Genomic DNA, 14,306 nt, shown 5'->3' with positions numbered 1-14,306 from the left:
AAAACAAAACAAAACAAAATGATAAGTAAAAATACAATTAAATCAACTAAGAATTTATTTAAAAGATATATATGCTCAAGATGAATTTTGCTATTAAGTTTTGAGAAAAATAAATACCAGTCTTTGTCCATAATTTTAAAAAGTACAAATTTTGACCTCCATACAAATCATCATTATATGGCTCAGATTCCTATTTACCCTAAAAAAAAAAAACTATAACATTAGGGCAATATTAAGTTTTTTTAAAAAATCAGGAACTATGTAATGATTTGCCAAAAATTTTCACCTGCCCCCCACAGTATTCCATTGAACACTATAGATGTCACTAAACTATATTTTGTTAATAATTTCCATTTATAGAGCCTTCTTGCTTTAAAGGGATTTTATATCCATTATTTCACTTGATCCTTACAATAATCAAGTGACAAAAGTATAACAGTTATAAAGGATCATCATTTTATAACTTAAGAAGCCTCAGCCCACAGTGTCCAAGGAACTTGCTCAAAGGCACCCAGCTGGGAAGTAATGGATTTCAGATTTTCTGGTTCCAATCCAAAGATTTTTTTTTTCCACACAGTTTTTCTGATGAGTGCCACAAATCAATGCAGACAGAGAAGGAGAAGAAAGATAAGACATAATCTTCACCCTGTGTTACTTCTGTTTCCTTCAGGAGTCACTTGAATAAGATTGTCAAGGCTCTGGCCCCTGTAAAACATTGAAGAAAAATGATGAGGTTAATGATAGATTACTACCAAATGAAAAAACAGGATAAACACTTACTGAGATCATGCCAAAGAATGGAAGATTGTTAAAGGTGACTATGCAGAAGTATGTAGGGATTTATACATCTCTGAGGCTCAATGAGACAACATTTTAATCTTGGAGCCTTTAGGCCAGTTACAAACACTGTATTGGGACTCTATGTCTATTATGATTCATTTAATGCTATGCTCTTAACCTTTGCCAGGTGTACTGAACATTTTGTAATAGTCTATATATGCATCTCATGGAACATTCCAGAAAGCACATCCTCTTAATGTCAACCTCCAACATGCTGTGGGAATTTAAAATCAACTTTGGATAATCTATATTTTGTAAAATTGGCATTCATTAGCAGGTTTTCTATTCATAGCACTGGATTAAGACTAATAAGCCAATTTATTAATGTCCATGTTATACAACCTGGTGTCTGTGTCTGGTACTTGTAACTATGTGTTAAAACTACAAATTTTGACTAATTGTGTTGGCAACAAACAATAGGAAGATTAAAATCTATAGAGTTCTGAAATGTATATTATATTTACTATAATAAAAAACTCCATGTAGTCACTAAAAACATCAGTATTTTGTTGTTACCCTTCAATATATTCTGTTTCTGATCTTAGTGGAATTTTGCTTTTCTTATTGTTTCTATGTGTTTTCCATATTCACAGCACAAGTCAATGCCCCTCTGATCTACAGAGGATGCCACATGGGTAAAGGATATCTGCAGAAGGTACACCCTGTTTGTCCATGCCCCGTGGCCCTACTAAGATTGTATCAGAAAGTCTCTGAGGTTGCATCTCTACAACATCAAAGATACAGATATTTGGAAACATCCAGATGTTGACTCAAGTTTTTACTTGTATCCAGATGTCTGAGAATGTATATGCCCAGGCTAAAAGTAGCAATAAAAAAATGAGGACCTTTTCCATGCAAAATGAAACAATTGACCCAACAGAAGCAACTATTCTGCCCCGGAATATCCTTGTTGATGTTTTTTACCTCTCCTTGATTTTTTGCCTAAATGAAATATGTGAGATTTGAATGCCAGAGTCTGAGAAAAACAATCCCAGAATTCTGTTTTCCAGATTTGAGTACTAAAATAAAATAACACAACAATAAGCATTGTGACGCCTCCTTTGTAATACTTGTGTTGATTCTGGAGTTCACTTTGATTATTTTGCCAAGAACTTGATCTCTTTAAACATATTAAATAGAGCACATATAAGTGGAAGTTTGTTTAAATCTCAAAGTAAATAAAATCAATAAAGAAGAGTGTGCTAATTAATGTAATAATTTAAAATAACATTTCGAGCTAAATGGTGAATCAAAGCCTCATACTATATAAGTCCCCAGTACTCATTCATTCTTTCAATTTACAATTAGTTATGGAAACCTATAAATAATACAGACATAGGCTTACGCCTCATGAGCCTTCCATTTTAACTTGGGAAGAGGCAAGCAATATACAACCAAGCATATAAATGAATGTCACAATTCCAGATAACAATACATACTCTGAAGAAAATAAGAAGGAGTGTCTGATGCCTATGTTGCTGGGGTTGGAGGAGGGGGTGGTGATAATTATAGTCAATGGTCAGAAATGACAATGTGGCAGTAAAGCAGTCCAAAGTGGGAATAGCATATGCAGAACTCATAAGGCAGAAATGAGACAGGAATAGGAAAAAAGATTAATATGGCTGGACTGTATTGAACAAGTAAGAGACCATTGCTGAAGGTTAGAATTGTATTCTACTTGAAATGGAAAAACCTTGTAATTTTTTAATAAGAGAGGGAGTATGATTTAGTTTTACTTTTAAAAGATCTACAGAACTTAATTATGTGTACTGAAAGAAAAAGACAGTTAGGGTCCCTAAAAGCTCTCAGGAAGTATGCACACAAACACACACACACACACAATGCATACTCCCAAACATATGGACACGAATGCACACACATAGACATCCATGTACATATAAATTAATATGCATACAAAGCATACAGATATACATATATTTATGCACATACAAGCATGTGTGCACTTTTATGCAATCACACACAGGACAATTGCAAGGACATGCACACACCCATATGCATGTGTACTGACATACATACAAAGGCACATCAACATATATACATACACTCATGAAAACACACACACAAACATTTGCATGTATACACATGTGCAACATAGACATTCACACAGACACACACCAACATATAAAAAATAACAGGTGGTTATTTGAAATACTCTTTTAAATAAAAATTAGAAAGGAAAACAGATTTTTCTTGGAGAGTCAAAGTAAATTAAATATTTAAACAGTATCTAAATCGCTAAGAGAACATAATTCATCTGAATCTTTACTATTGCTAACAATTACTTGTATCTACTATGTGCCAGGCATGATAGTGTTATGATCTTTATTTTGTGGATGAGTAAATTGAAGCTTGAGGACACAGCTATCAAGTGACCAAGTCAGAATTTGAACAGAATTTGGACTCCCTGTTCACATTCACTACCTTGAGTTATCTTCCTGGACTACACAGATAGCCAGGGAAATCAACACTTTCTTCTCAGTTTATTGGGTGCAAATACAGGTGTCTAACTCCCTGAGTCTCTGGGCCTCCCACCATTTCATGCTGCTGAGAACAGGATAGCCTGACAGTGTGCACCACAGCTTTTCAGCTAACTGAGCCCTTGCTCTGCTGACTGGGCCTGCAGGCATCAGTGACACATTTTAGAATCAACTAATAATATCATGTACTGAGTTAACTGAATGGAAAGAAGTTCAAAGGAAACCACATGGAGTTATTTGGTGTCCTGTTTTTCAGCAACATACCAACAAGCTCAGTTTCAAATATATCCCATCTGCTTTTTAAAAAATAAATAGCAGGAGAACATAAGCTTTCCAGATTTACTTGACTGTTCATGGGTAGTAGGACTCTTTTAATGAACTACACTTTGTTAAACTCTTCATCTTTAAACATACACTACACTATGTAGACGTAGATATGCTACACACAAATACACTACACATGCACACATTCACACACAAACATATCCCCATGCATCCATTTATATATATTTATACTGTGTATACATACACATACACTTATGTATATACATACATTTTTTTTGATGGTTAATTTCATATGTTAAGTTGACTGGGTCACAGAGTGCCTACATTTAGTCAAACATTATACTGGATATGCCTGTGAGGGTGTTTTAGGGTGAGATTAACATTTAAATCTAGACTGAGTAAAGTAGATGGTCCTCCCTAACACACGGGCCACAACCAATCCACTGAGGATTGGAATAGAGCAAAAAGGCTATGTTAGAAGGGATTTTGCCTGCCTGACTGCTTGACCTAAGACATCTCCTTCAGCCCTCCTGGTCCTTAGGCATTTGGATTTGGACAGGAATTGCATCACTGGCTCTCCTTGGTGTCCAGTTTGCAAACTACAAATCTTGGGACTTCTCAGCTCTTGTAAGAGCATAAGCCAATCCCTTATAATAAATCTCTTTCTAAATATATACATGCCCTATTGTTTCAGTTTCTCTGGAGAACCCTGATTAATATACATATATACTTATACATACACACTATTTATAATACACGAATACATTTATATGAACACATACTACTTACACATACACACATATACACTTATACACACACACACACAAGGAAAGAAATAATTTAACTCAGTAGAGGAGCTCATTCAAATTCCCATTTAATTTCTCAAAATCTACCTGATAGTAAATGTTATCCAAAAATAAAATGCAAAAGATCACTTCTGAGTATCACTTGTATAAAACTAGTTATTGTGATATGTTTGGGGGAAAAGAGAACTTATTTGAATTTTAATTTACCCTCCTGAATAAAAGCACTCAAGATTCCAATGTGCCTATAAGCGCCAAAGGGAAGGGGGAAGCTTTAAATATCTTACCTCTTGATATTTTTATTTGTTTCAGGATTCACTTTAATAAATCCAGCAAGGTCTTGTTTTCTTTGAATAAAGAACTGAGTTTTAATGAATGTTATTAAGTAAAACACTAATAAACTGAATAATGATTAGAGAAGTAATGTGAGTCAGATTAAGTTCTATACCAGATCCAGACAGAATATAAACTTCTACTCAACAAATCAGATATAATTGCCTATTCTGTTTTTAAATAATAACAATATTAATAACAATAATATTTTAAATGATAAGAATATATGTCTTCATATAAACTTTTTTCCTAACCTAAGTTCTTAAAAAATATAATTAGATTATGATAAACTACAAAGAGCAAGAATAAAAATAGCTTACATGGTAGGAACATTGACTCATTTCTCAGGGATACACATGTCACCCTCATTAAAATGCACTGAGTAATATCAAAAAGGAATAACCTGAACCCCAAAAAGTTAATACTGTAGAGGTTGGCAGAAGTACCATGACTGCATGCCCTACTGACAGAGCCCTGAGGAGGAGAAAAAGTTGGGAAATTTCCTTACTCTTAATGGATATACCTGTCCAGCCCCTCCCTTCGGCTACTTTTTGAGACCCTCATCTTAAGAGAAGCTGATTTACAAGAGTTTTAGTCAAGCCTCACTTCTGGCTATCTTTGTTACTTGGACCTTGAAAATGTTGTCAAGACAATGCATTCTTTAGATAAAAAGAAACTCATTTCTGTAAATCATCCATTAAACAAATTAAAGCCTAAAATCTGGTATAAAAGGCAACTTACTATCAAATACTAGGACAGTTCTTCAAAAAACAAGTGATTTTTTTTAAGGAACAAGAAAGGAAGGTCATATGGCCCACTGTTATTGTCTAAGTCCATGCTAATAAAATATGGTTATGAAGTTAAAATGCCAAATCATTTTATCTTATTGATTGTTACTTACAGAAATCAGACTTAAAGACACTAATAATGCTTACCCAGTAGCATTTTCACTTCCTTTGGGATTTGCTCTGATAAGATTATCAAGGTCTTCACCTCTTAAAAAAAAGTTTAGATCAGTTTCAACGTATTTTCAGAGTGTTATATATAAATAGACATTCCATATTATTGATGATTAGTTGAAAGCTTTTGGAGAAAATTATTATATAGATATTAATTTTATTATAAAAATTGCCTATCAATAATATAGTTAAATCTCTGGGATTTTATATTAGCCAAATGTAAATTTAGATAAAATCCATTGTAGACCCTCCAAAGTAAAAATCAGGGTGACAAGGATCAGACAAAAGACAGGAGGCAAAATCAAAGATGTGACTCCCTCAATATTACTAAGAAGATCACGCAGTGGAATTTGGGAGAAAACAAACAAGATGCAGAAACATCAAAACAGTTCTCACCCTCTCCTAGTTTTATCTCTCCTAGCATTCACTTTGATAATCGTTTCGAGATCTTGGCTTCTTTAGAAAAACAAAAACAAAAACACAAAAATCTTGTGTCACTTAGGTTATATTCAGTTTTTTTCTGAAATCTGTACAAACAAGATTGTCCCTGAAAGGATATCAGATGTTTCCAGGCCAAATGGCCAGAAATACTTGGATTTAATTATCCTCAACATAGCCTTATTAATCTCCACAGCAGTACTTGGTTTAAATCAGTTTAGAAGAACTTCCCAGCATACCTCTCACTTTGCAATTTGTCCTTCATATTTCTTAATTTAAATATAAAACTTGGCTGTGTTTTAATTGTTTAAGAAAATACAGAATAAGGGATTATGTAACAGATTTCCTGCACTTCAATGTAACAAACATGTGGTCCTACGGAAACAGCATTCATCATATTCCTTTGCTTACTCTCTGAGAGGCCTATAAAGTGCAACGGTTCATCTGTGACCAAGGAAAGTATAATACTCCCATTTCTAATGAGGTGTGAAAAATCAACTTGAAAAAAGAGAGCCCCAGCAAGATATCCTTTCTCATTTTTGTCAGTCCTTTGATTAATTTTAGTAAGACCTCCAAGGCCTTCGTTCCTTCATAACATTGGAGCAGGGAGGACAGCAAAGCAAAAGAGAGAGAGAAGGGAGAGTAACTCAATCTCTTGTGGCAACAGCAGATTTCTCACCACGGGAATAAGATATTAGCAGTACCTAAAGCCTCAGAAGTCTTTAGAAATTTTTAATACAAGTGGCTCTTTTCATGCAAAATGCTGATGAGATATGCTAACTATTCTAATAGTAAGGTCCCAGTCATTACTCTGTTGTGACTAAATCATTTTAATGAAATACTTTTTAATACAATAATAAACATTCTTGCTATTTAGAACTGAGTTGTCTTGACAGTTTATACAAAGTTATAGCCTTGAGGTTACTTTTATTAGTATGCATCATACCACTAGAACCCAGTATCAGTGTACAAAGGAGATCTGGATTCAATTCCTAATTCTGATTTTAATACGGTTGTGACCATGTTCTTTCACTTCTCTGCACCAAGTTTTCTCACCACAAGGAATGGAATTAGACTATGCCATCTTAAGGTCCTTTTTTCTCTAATATTTTATTCTTCATGTTCTCAAAAGACATAATGGTCAAAGAGCCTGACCTGTGGTTTGAGGCCAAGCTATTACAAACTCTTTATTCTTTTATTTTTAAAGTAAATGTAACAGTTTTCTTTTAAAAAAAAAAGATTATTTTAGAGAGAGAACAAGCAAGAGACAGCATGTGCAGGTTGGGAGAGGGGCAGAGGAAAAGGGATAGAATCTCAAGCAGATCCCTTGCTGGGTGTGGAGCCTGATGCAGGACTCCATCTCACAACCCTGAGATCATGATCTAAGCCAAAATTGAGAGTCCAGTGCTCAACTGACTGAGCCACCCAGGAGTCCCAGTAAATTTGTTTTTAATTGAAATAGAGTTGACACACAATGTTCACATTAGTTGCAGGTGTACAACATAGTGATTCAACAACTCTATATGTGATACAATGTTCACCACAAGTATAGCTACCATCTTTCACCATATAATGCTATTTCAATACCATTAACTATATTCCCTACACTGTACCTTTTATCTTCGCGACTTACTCATTCCATAACTAGAAACTTGTATCTCCACTCCCCTTCACCCATTTTGCCCATCCCTACACTGACCTCCTGGCAACCATCATTTGGTTCTCTGAATTTATGTGCCTATTTCTGCTTTTTCTTTGTTTTAAGTTTCATATATAAGTGAGATCATATGGTATTTGTCTTTCCCTGTCTGACTTACTTCACCTGGCATAACTCCCTCTAGATGCATTCATGTTGTCACAGATGGCAAGATCTCTTTCTTTTTTATGGCTAATATTCCAGGGTGTGTGTGTGTGTGTGTATGTGCATGTGTGTGTGTGTGTGTGTGTGTGTGTGTGTGTGTATATACACATCACATTTTCTTTATCATTAAATCATTTTAATAGTAAAAGTTCCCTTCAGGTCTCAGGTTGTGCTTTCTTTGTCCTTTCAGGGATGGTTGGTGGGAAGCTAACTTTAATACATTTGTTGATATATTGCCTTCTCTAAACATAAAAATCATTCATATCAGGGGTGGAAATCAGATGGTCAACATTTAAAATCTAGACCCTTTGGAGATTTAGACATGCCATTTTTAGTAAAAAGTTCAAGGTCCTGAAGTACCTTGGAAAGGCAGAAATAGCTCTAGAATGGCTCCAGTGATTTATATAAGACTACAAACAAGAAACCGTTCCATGCAAATAGTTTAAAGCTATTAGAGAATATCAAAGTTAATCCCTCTAAACCCCCCAATTGTCCAGGTGTTGCCCTTTGCCATTTTTATCTGTCTCAGATTTCACTGTGATAAGGCTATTGACATTTTAGCATCTTTCAGAGAAACTAAAGAGAAAGAAGGCAGAGAGAAAGGGCAAGAAGAAGGTAAAAGGGCTATGACTCACTCTACTACATCAATGAGTTCAGTCATTACTACATCAAAAAGCCAATTGCACATTACAGATCACATCTCTTTTCTCTTCTTTATCAGCCCAGAAATGATTTACTTGAGATACTCATCCTAAATTTTCTATTTTCTATCACTTTTGTGGACCCTTCCCAATTTCATTTTTTAAATATCTGAAATCTCATCTTTTTCTATAAAGCTCATATAACCATTCACAGAGAATTGACTATTTTCCCCCTTCACCTGTCCTCCATGTGAAGAAAAAAATTTTACCTGTAATAATACTTACATGTTTATATTATATTATTAATAAGGATTCAGTATCTGTGAAATTATTATTGCCAATAATTTTCACCACATAGACTTTAAGTGTTCTACATCAGATAGAGTTGAGAATGCATCTGCCAAGATTGGCTTGGAAAGCTAGAATACCATTCTGTGCACAGACTGGCACAGATAAATGGCTTTAAAAGATAATCAAGACAATAGAAATAATTATCATATAAGGAAGGCAAATTAAATGACTAATCAAGTACAAGGTAAACAGCCAACCTGGTGGGAAAAACAGCAGAAATCTCCTAAATCTTTACCCTTTGTCATTCTTGACTATTCTATGATTTTCTTTAATAAAACTGCCAAGAGTTTTGTTTCTTTCCATATAAAAATATATCAAAATCTAAGTCAATTTTCTAGGACATCAGTATCAGCCTAGAACTATAAATCAGTCTCTTAAATTAAGCTACCGATTTAGTTATTAATCATTCACTAACCCTTTTTTATGATCTAAAACAAGTAAAAGCATGACTCTTGACCCTGAGATATTTACAAATATATATGAGATATACATCTGAAGTGACTCAATCAAGATTCCAACTGAAAAGTGCCTTGGAGTATTATAAAGACTTCAGTGGTGAGAGACTATGCTCCCAGCATCAAAATATCTTAGAATGAATATATTTAGTTCATAAACCAGCCTATTGTCCACCACTTGTAATAGTCAGCTAGAGTTCCTTCATTTTTAAATACAAAAGGGAATGTGAAGATCATCTAGGTCATGCCCTTCATTTTATGAGATGAGGAAACAGCAGGCTCCAGAGGTTAAGTGATTTGCCCAGGGTCATCCAGATTGATGTGAGTGGCAGATGCAGCGCCAAGATATCCACTCATCTCCTGACCCCCCCCCCCATACAGGACCTGTTCCACCAGTCTGCTTTGCCCCTTGTCCTGAGCAGGAGGTCATATCCAGGAAATAGCATATAGTCTAGGACTCAATCAAAGAGGCCTGTAAGAGTCTTAGTCAAATCTTACCCTTTGCCATCTTTGTCTGTTCGAGTATTCATAAAAATGAGATTTTCAAGGCTTTTGGCTCTGTAAACACAAAGAAATTCAAATAAAAGACTACCTACTGAAATAAAATTATGTGGTATCTTAAGAGGTCAGATACAATAAACTTTCTTCATGAACTGCTCATTTACTCTTATTGAATGGAAGAGTAGAAATCCTTCTAGGCAATTATGTCTGAGCTAAATGTACAATACTGAGAGCACTACTCCATCTGTTAGTACATTTCCATGCCAGAGGATACAACTCCCTTCCAGTGAATGTCTGAAAAGATAAAGCAAGCAATCTGGAAGATCATATTTTCAGGTTAGGGACAGATGCACTTACCTTTTCTCTGTTTGCTCTGCCCTACGATTTGCTCTGAAGAGACCATCAAGACCTTGATTTCTTTAAATGTATTGAATAAAAAACCTCATTAGTGTTAACAACACATTCTTAACTCTATAGAAACAGAGACCAGTTTATATTTCTATACATAGACAGGAAATAGAAACTGGGTGGGTAAGATGAGCCCTAATTCTTGAAATTGCTATATTCCAAATAGATATTTTCATAGACTCAAAATTTAAATTTCAGTGGACCTCAGAGAAAATAAGACAAAAGATATGAACTGGGGATTCACAAACAGCCAATAGGTCCTCGATGTGTTGCTTGGATTCAGTATTTAGTTTTTAGTGTGAGCCAGTGCTTACAAAGATGGCTATGACATATCAAAACCTGGATTTTCAAGATATCCTGAAAATATTCTGTAATATGGGGTTCAAATTCTCACAATGCACCTGTTAGCAGCTGAGAAACAGCCAGACACTTTGGACAGGGCACTCCTCTGTGTTCCATACAGTCAGGCCCTTCCCACTATTGGAGTCTGGGATCCTTAATCTAATACCCACTCTCTTCATAGATGAAGAAACCGAAAAGCAGCAATTTAAATGAGTTGTTGATAGTCAATCATAAGATCACTACTGTCAGAACAGGGTATGAAAACCACACCTCTTGAAGCTCAGATCAATTGGTTCATTTGACATTTGTGTTATTTCTCTATCCCTCTGGCTCCTACCCATGTAACATGTTAGTAGGCAAAGTAGCAGAGAGATAGCAAGAACTGCACACACTTCCAACCCAAACCTCAATTGTTATAATTTTTAAAGCGTGCAATTATAAGTGATTCAAAATTAAGGAGATAAGGTTGACTAAGATAATAAGTGGCTTTTGTAAAGTGTAAAATTGAAAGCATTCAGTGACCAAACTAAACTCTGTCCACATATGAATATGTTAATATTTCAAAAAGAGAACTGTGATTATTTATATCACTGCCTTACTAAGTAGAGTATGAAAATAAAAAACACTTTAATATTAGTATCTTTAGAATGTAATAACCATTCATAGTAGTGGTGAAATGATGATGATTCCTGCAAGCTTTTTATTCAAGATTTGTAGGCTACTTTTAACTCACCCAGGATGTGGATCCTCATGCTCAAATACTAAAAAGACATGATAAGTCATGATATACAGTTCAATAATAAAGCAAAAAATGGATGTTTTTAAGTCTTACCTATTCAAACTTTTCTTCATTTTTATGAGGTTATCCAATTCTTCACTTTTGGAAGAAAAAAACAACAAACAAAAACCTCACATCAGTAAAACCTGCCCAAAGGGCAGGTTCATCTTAAGTCTGAAATACCACAAAAATCTCATATATCCTTCAAGGTTCTCTTCAAATGCCTCTTCCTCAAAACAATTCCCAGTCTTCCAACAGAATAGAGTACTCTATGTTTTCAGAAACTTTGCTGCATTTTGTTTTCACTTCCTTTCTAGCACTTACACTACTATATTTTGCAATGTAGCAACTTGTCTCATGTTAATGTCCCTGTTCCTACATCTCTCTCTTTCTTTCTCTCTCACACGCATACAAACACACCACTTAAAATTTTGCGCTATGTTTTACATTGGATCCTCTTCAGTCTTTAATTCTGTATCCTTTACACAGTAAATATTTAATACAGGTTTTTAATTAAATCAACAAATATAGGTACACTGACTAATTAGAGATTCTATCTTTACATAATGTACCAGCACAAAGTAGCTATTGAAAAACACCTGTTCATCAGTAAGTCAGCACTTTCTTAAATTGTGATCTTCCCTCATTTGAAGTCCACTAAATTTGTTATCTTGTTTCTGTATTTGAGAACTACAACTTTCTGGCTGCTTCTTGAGGAGCAACCTGTTTAAGCTAAACCCTGGGTTCCAGAACATCCGTTAGGGTCACCTGAGTTCAGGTCTCTCCCTCAAGAAGGCAGCCTCAGTGGGTTTCTGGTTTCTGTTTGTTCCTTGCAGCGTATTCTCTCTTCCATATTTCTGTCATCCCTTTGCCCCCATTTCTCTTGCCCTCCTGGTCCAGTTTTTAGATCACAAATCATGGTTTTCCCTTCTTCTTGCTCTAGAATCACACATTTCCCACACTTTCTCAATGTTCCTTTTTCTTCTGAGTCATCACTGGTACTAACCAGGAAGCCATGAGGCCAAGTAACTCAGGAGTTACATATTCAGAGTCCCAGGTCAGGGATCTATGGAGCCTAACCCAGGATTTACCAATTATGAATTGATGACTCTGGGTGAATTACCTAACCTCTTCCTGCTTCAATTTTTCCACCTGTCCAACAAGAATACTAATTGTACCCACATGAGAAAAGAATCAATAAGCTAATGAATGAGTATATAGTGTGAAGCATATCTGGCAAGTCAAAAACTCTCAATTAATTTTGGCCATTATAGTAACAGTTCCCAGTCTACTAAATTTTTCATCTAATAAATGCTTGCTATATTTATTTTTTAAACTGCTTTTAGAGACATCAAGAGTTTGGCTCAGGCTAGAGAGGTATAGTTGCTGAGCCATTTATGTGCTTTGAAGACGCCTGGCACAATGCCCCGCCAAAATAGCTGCTGGGGCAATCCTCTTAGAGACCCAAAAACACGTAAAATTAACAGCCATCATATAGGTGAATCCTTTCAAGTAATGTTACATATTCAGTGGTAGGATTGAAGACAGGTTAATACTGAAATATGAAAGTTGCTGACCCTGACAAAAAATTAACATATCACCTAGTACCCTGACACAATGCCCCACTGTTGTTAGTTGCTTGAAATTCCACCTCCTAGCTCTGAGAGTATGAATCTGTCCATGTCTCCAAGGAAAAGAGCAAACCTAAGAGTCCTGTAAAATTGTAGTCCCAGAATTTCTGACTAGTATGAATTACAATGATGTAATTATCAGGATTTGGGGTTGCTCATGTTTTTACAGATTGGCATAAATCATGAGAAGACTCTCTGTGATAAATTAAATAAAATGGAGACAATGTTCTGAATAAAGAATATGGACTTTTAAAATGACCTTACATTGATGAAAGCTTTGGATATTAAATTTCACCATTGCAGGTGCAATAAATTAAATGTTCTTAATCAGATAGGAGTGACAGTTCACAAAGGAATATCACCAAGAACAGTTAGGTGAATAAAGCTATTTCTAGTCCCTACAGATAGTCCACAGTAATGATAGTTGGGTATGTTGATCCAATAGACATTTCCCCTGGCCGCTGACAGAGCAGTAACTTTTCCCTGTGGAGAACACATCCCAATCCCATTGTGGAATTTGTGTACTATGCCTACAGAGAGGGAACAGGACTAACTGTAGTCCTCATTGTTTTTGTTGGATTTGTGCCAAACCACAATTTCCCTTCAGCATCATTCACCCATCTCTCCTTTAAACACCACTCTCACTCACCAAAAAACTATTCAATCCCTTTTAAAAACAAAATACTACCTCAAAAAAAAGTAAAAAGGTAAAATTAGAGATCTAAACACTTAGATAAGAGAAGTGGAAATGAAACATCCAGGATACTTTCTGGAGTTCCTGTCTGGATTCAGAGCTCCGATCAGTTTCATTTGCAGGGAAGGGCTATGTGTTACTTCTGTTTCTTCTCTTCACTTCTTTTGACTGAGACTGCAATCCTTAATCTTGCTTAGCATTGCTGAAGTCCATGAGCAAGAAGAATTTTTGCAGGAATGGGATTTAAACTATGGAATGTTTATACTCCAGGTTTCCTGCTGTTCACTATTCTTTACCACAATCTATTATATAAGCACCTACTTTACACAAAGCATTATGTCAGACTCTGCAAATGACTTATGGTCAATAGGACAAAATATTTCCCCTAAGAGATTAAAGAAATGATAGAGAAGGTAAGATATTTACAAAGATTCCATGAAATAACAACAAATACGATTAGCTGTTATAACACATAAATAGTGGGACTC

The 14,306-nt window shown here is 35.2% G+C and overlaps 1 protein-coding gene across 11 annotated transcripts in view; it reads right to left on the bottom strand.

The window, feature by feature from the left end:
* SCEL (sciellin) overlaps positions 1–14,306 on the bottom strand; it is a 111,037-nt gene that overhangs the window by 40,430 nt on the left and 56,301 nt on the right. For 7 of the 11 annotated variants that reach the window (XM_055335683.1, XM_055335692.1, XM_055335684.1 and 4 more), the window contains 7 exons: positions 11,548–11,592; positions 10,323–10,382; positions 9,963–10,022; positions 6,115–6,174; positions 5,695–5,754; positions 4,714–4,773; positions 646–705 (listed from right to left, as the gene is read on the bottom strand). In XM_055335683.1, coding sequence (XP_055191658.1) covers positions 646–705; positions 4,714–4,773; positions 5,695–5,754; positions 6,115–6,174; positions 9,963–10,022; positions 10,323–10,382; positions 11,548–11,592 — 405 coding nt within the window. The remainder of the gene's footprint in view (positions 1–645; positions 706–4,713; positions 4,774–5,694; positions 5,755–6,114; positions 6,175–9,962; positions 10,023–10,322; positions 10,383–11,547; positions 11,593–14,306) is intronic. The other 4 variants (XM_055335686.1, XM_055335687.1, XM_055335690.1 and 1 more) reach the window with 4 other exon arrangements.

The sequence above is a fragment of the Nyctereutes procyonoides genome, unplaced genomic scaffold, assembly GCF_905146905.1.
Source record: "Nyctereutes procyonoides isolate TBG_1078 unplaced genomic scaffold, NYPRO_anot_genome, whole genome shotgun sequence".
Taxonomy (NCBI): Eukaryota; Metazoa; Chordata; class Mammalia; order Carnivora; family Canidae; genus Nyctereutes; species Nyctereutes procyonoides.
This window is presented reverse-complemented; position numbering and strand designations above follow the sequence as displayed.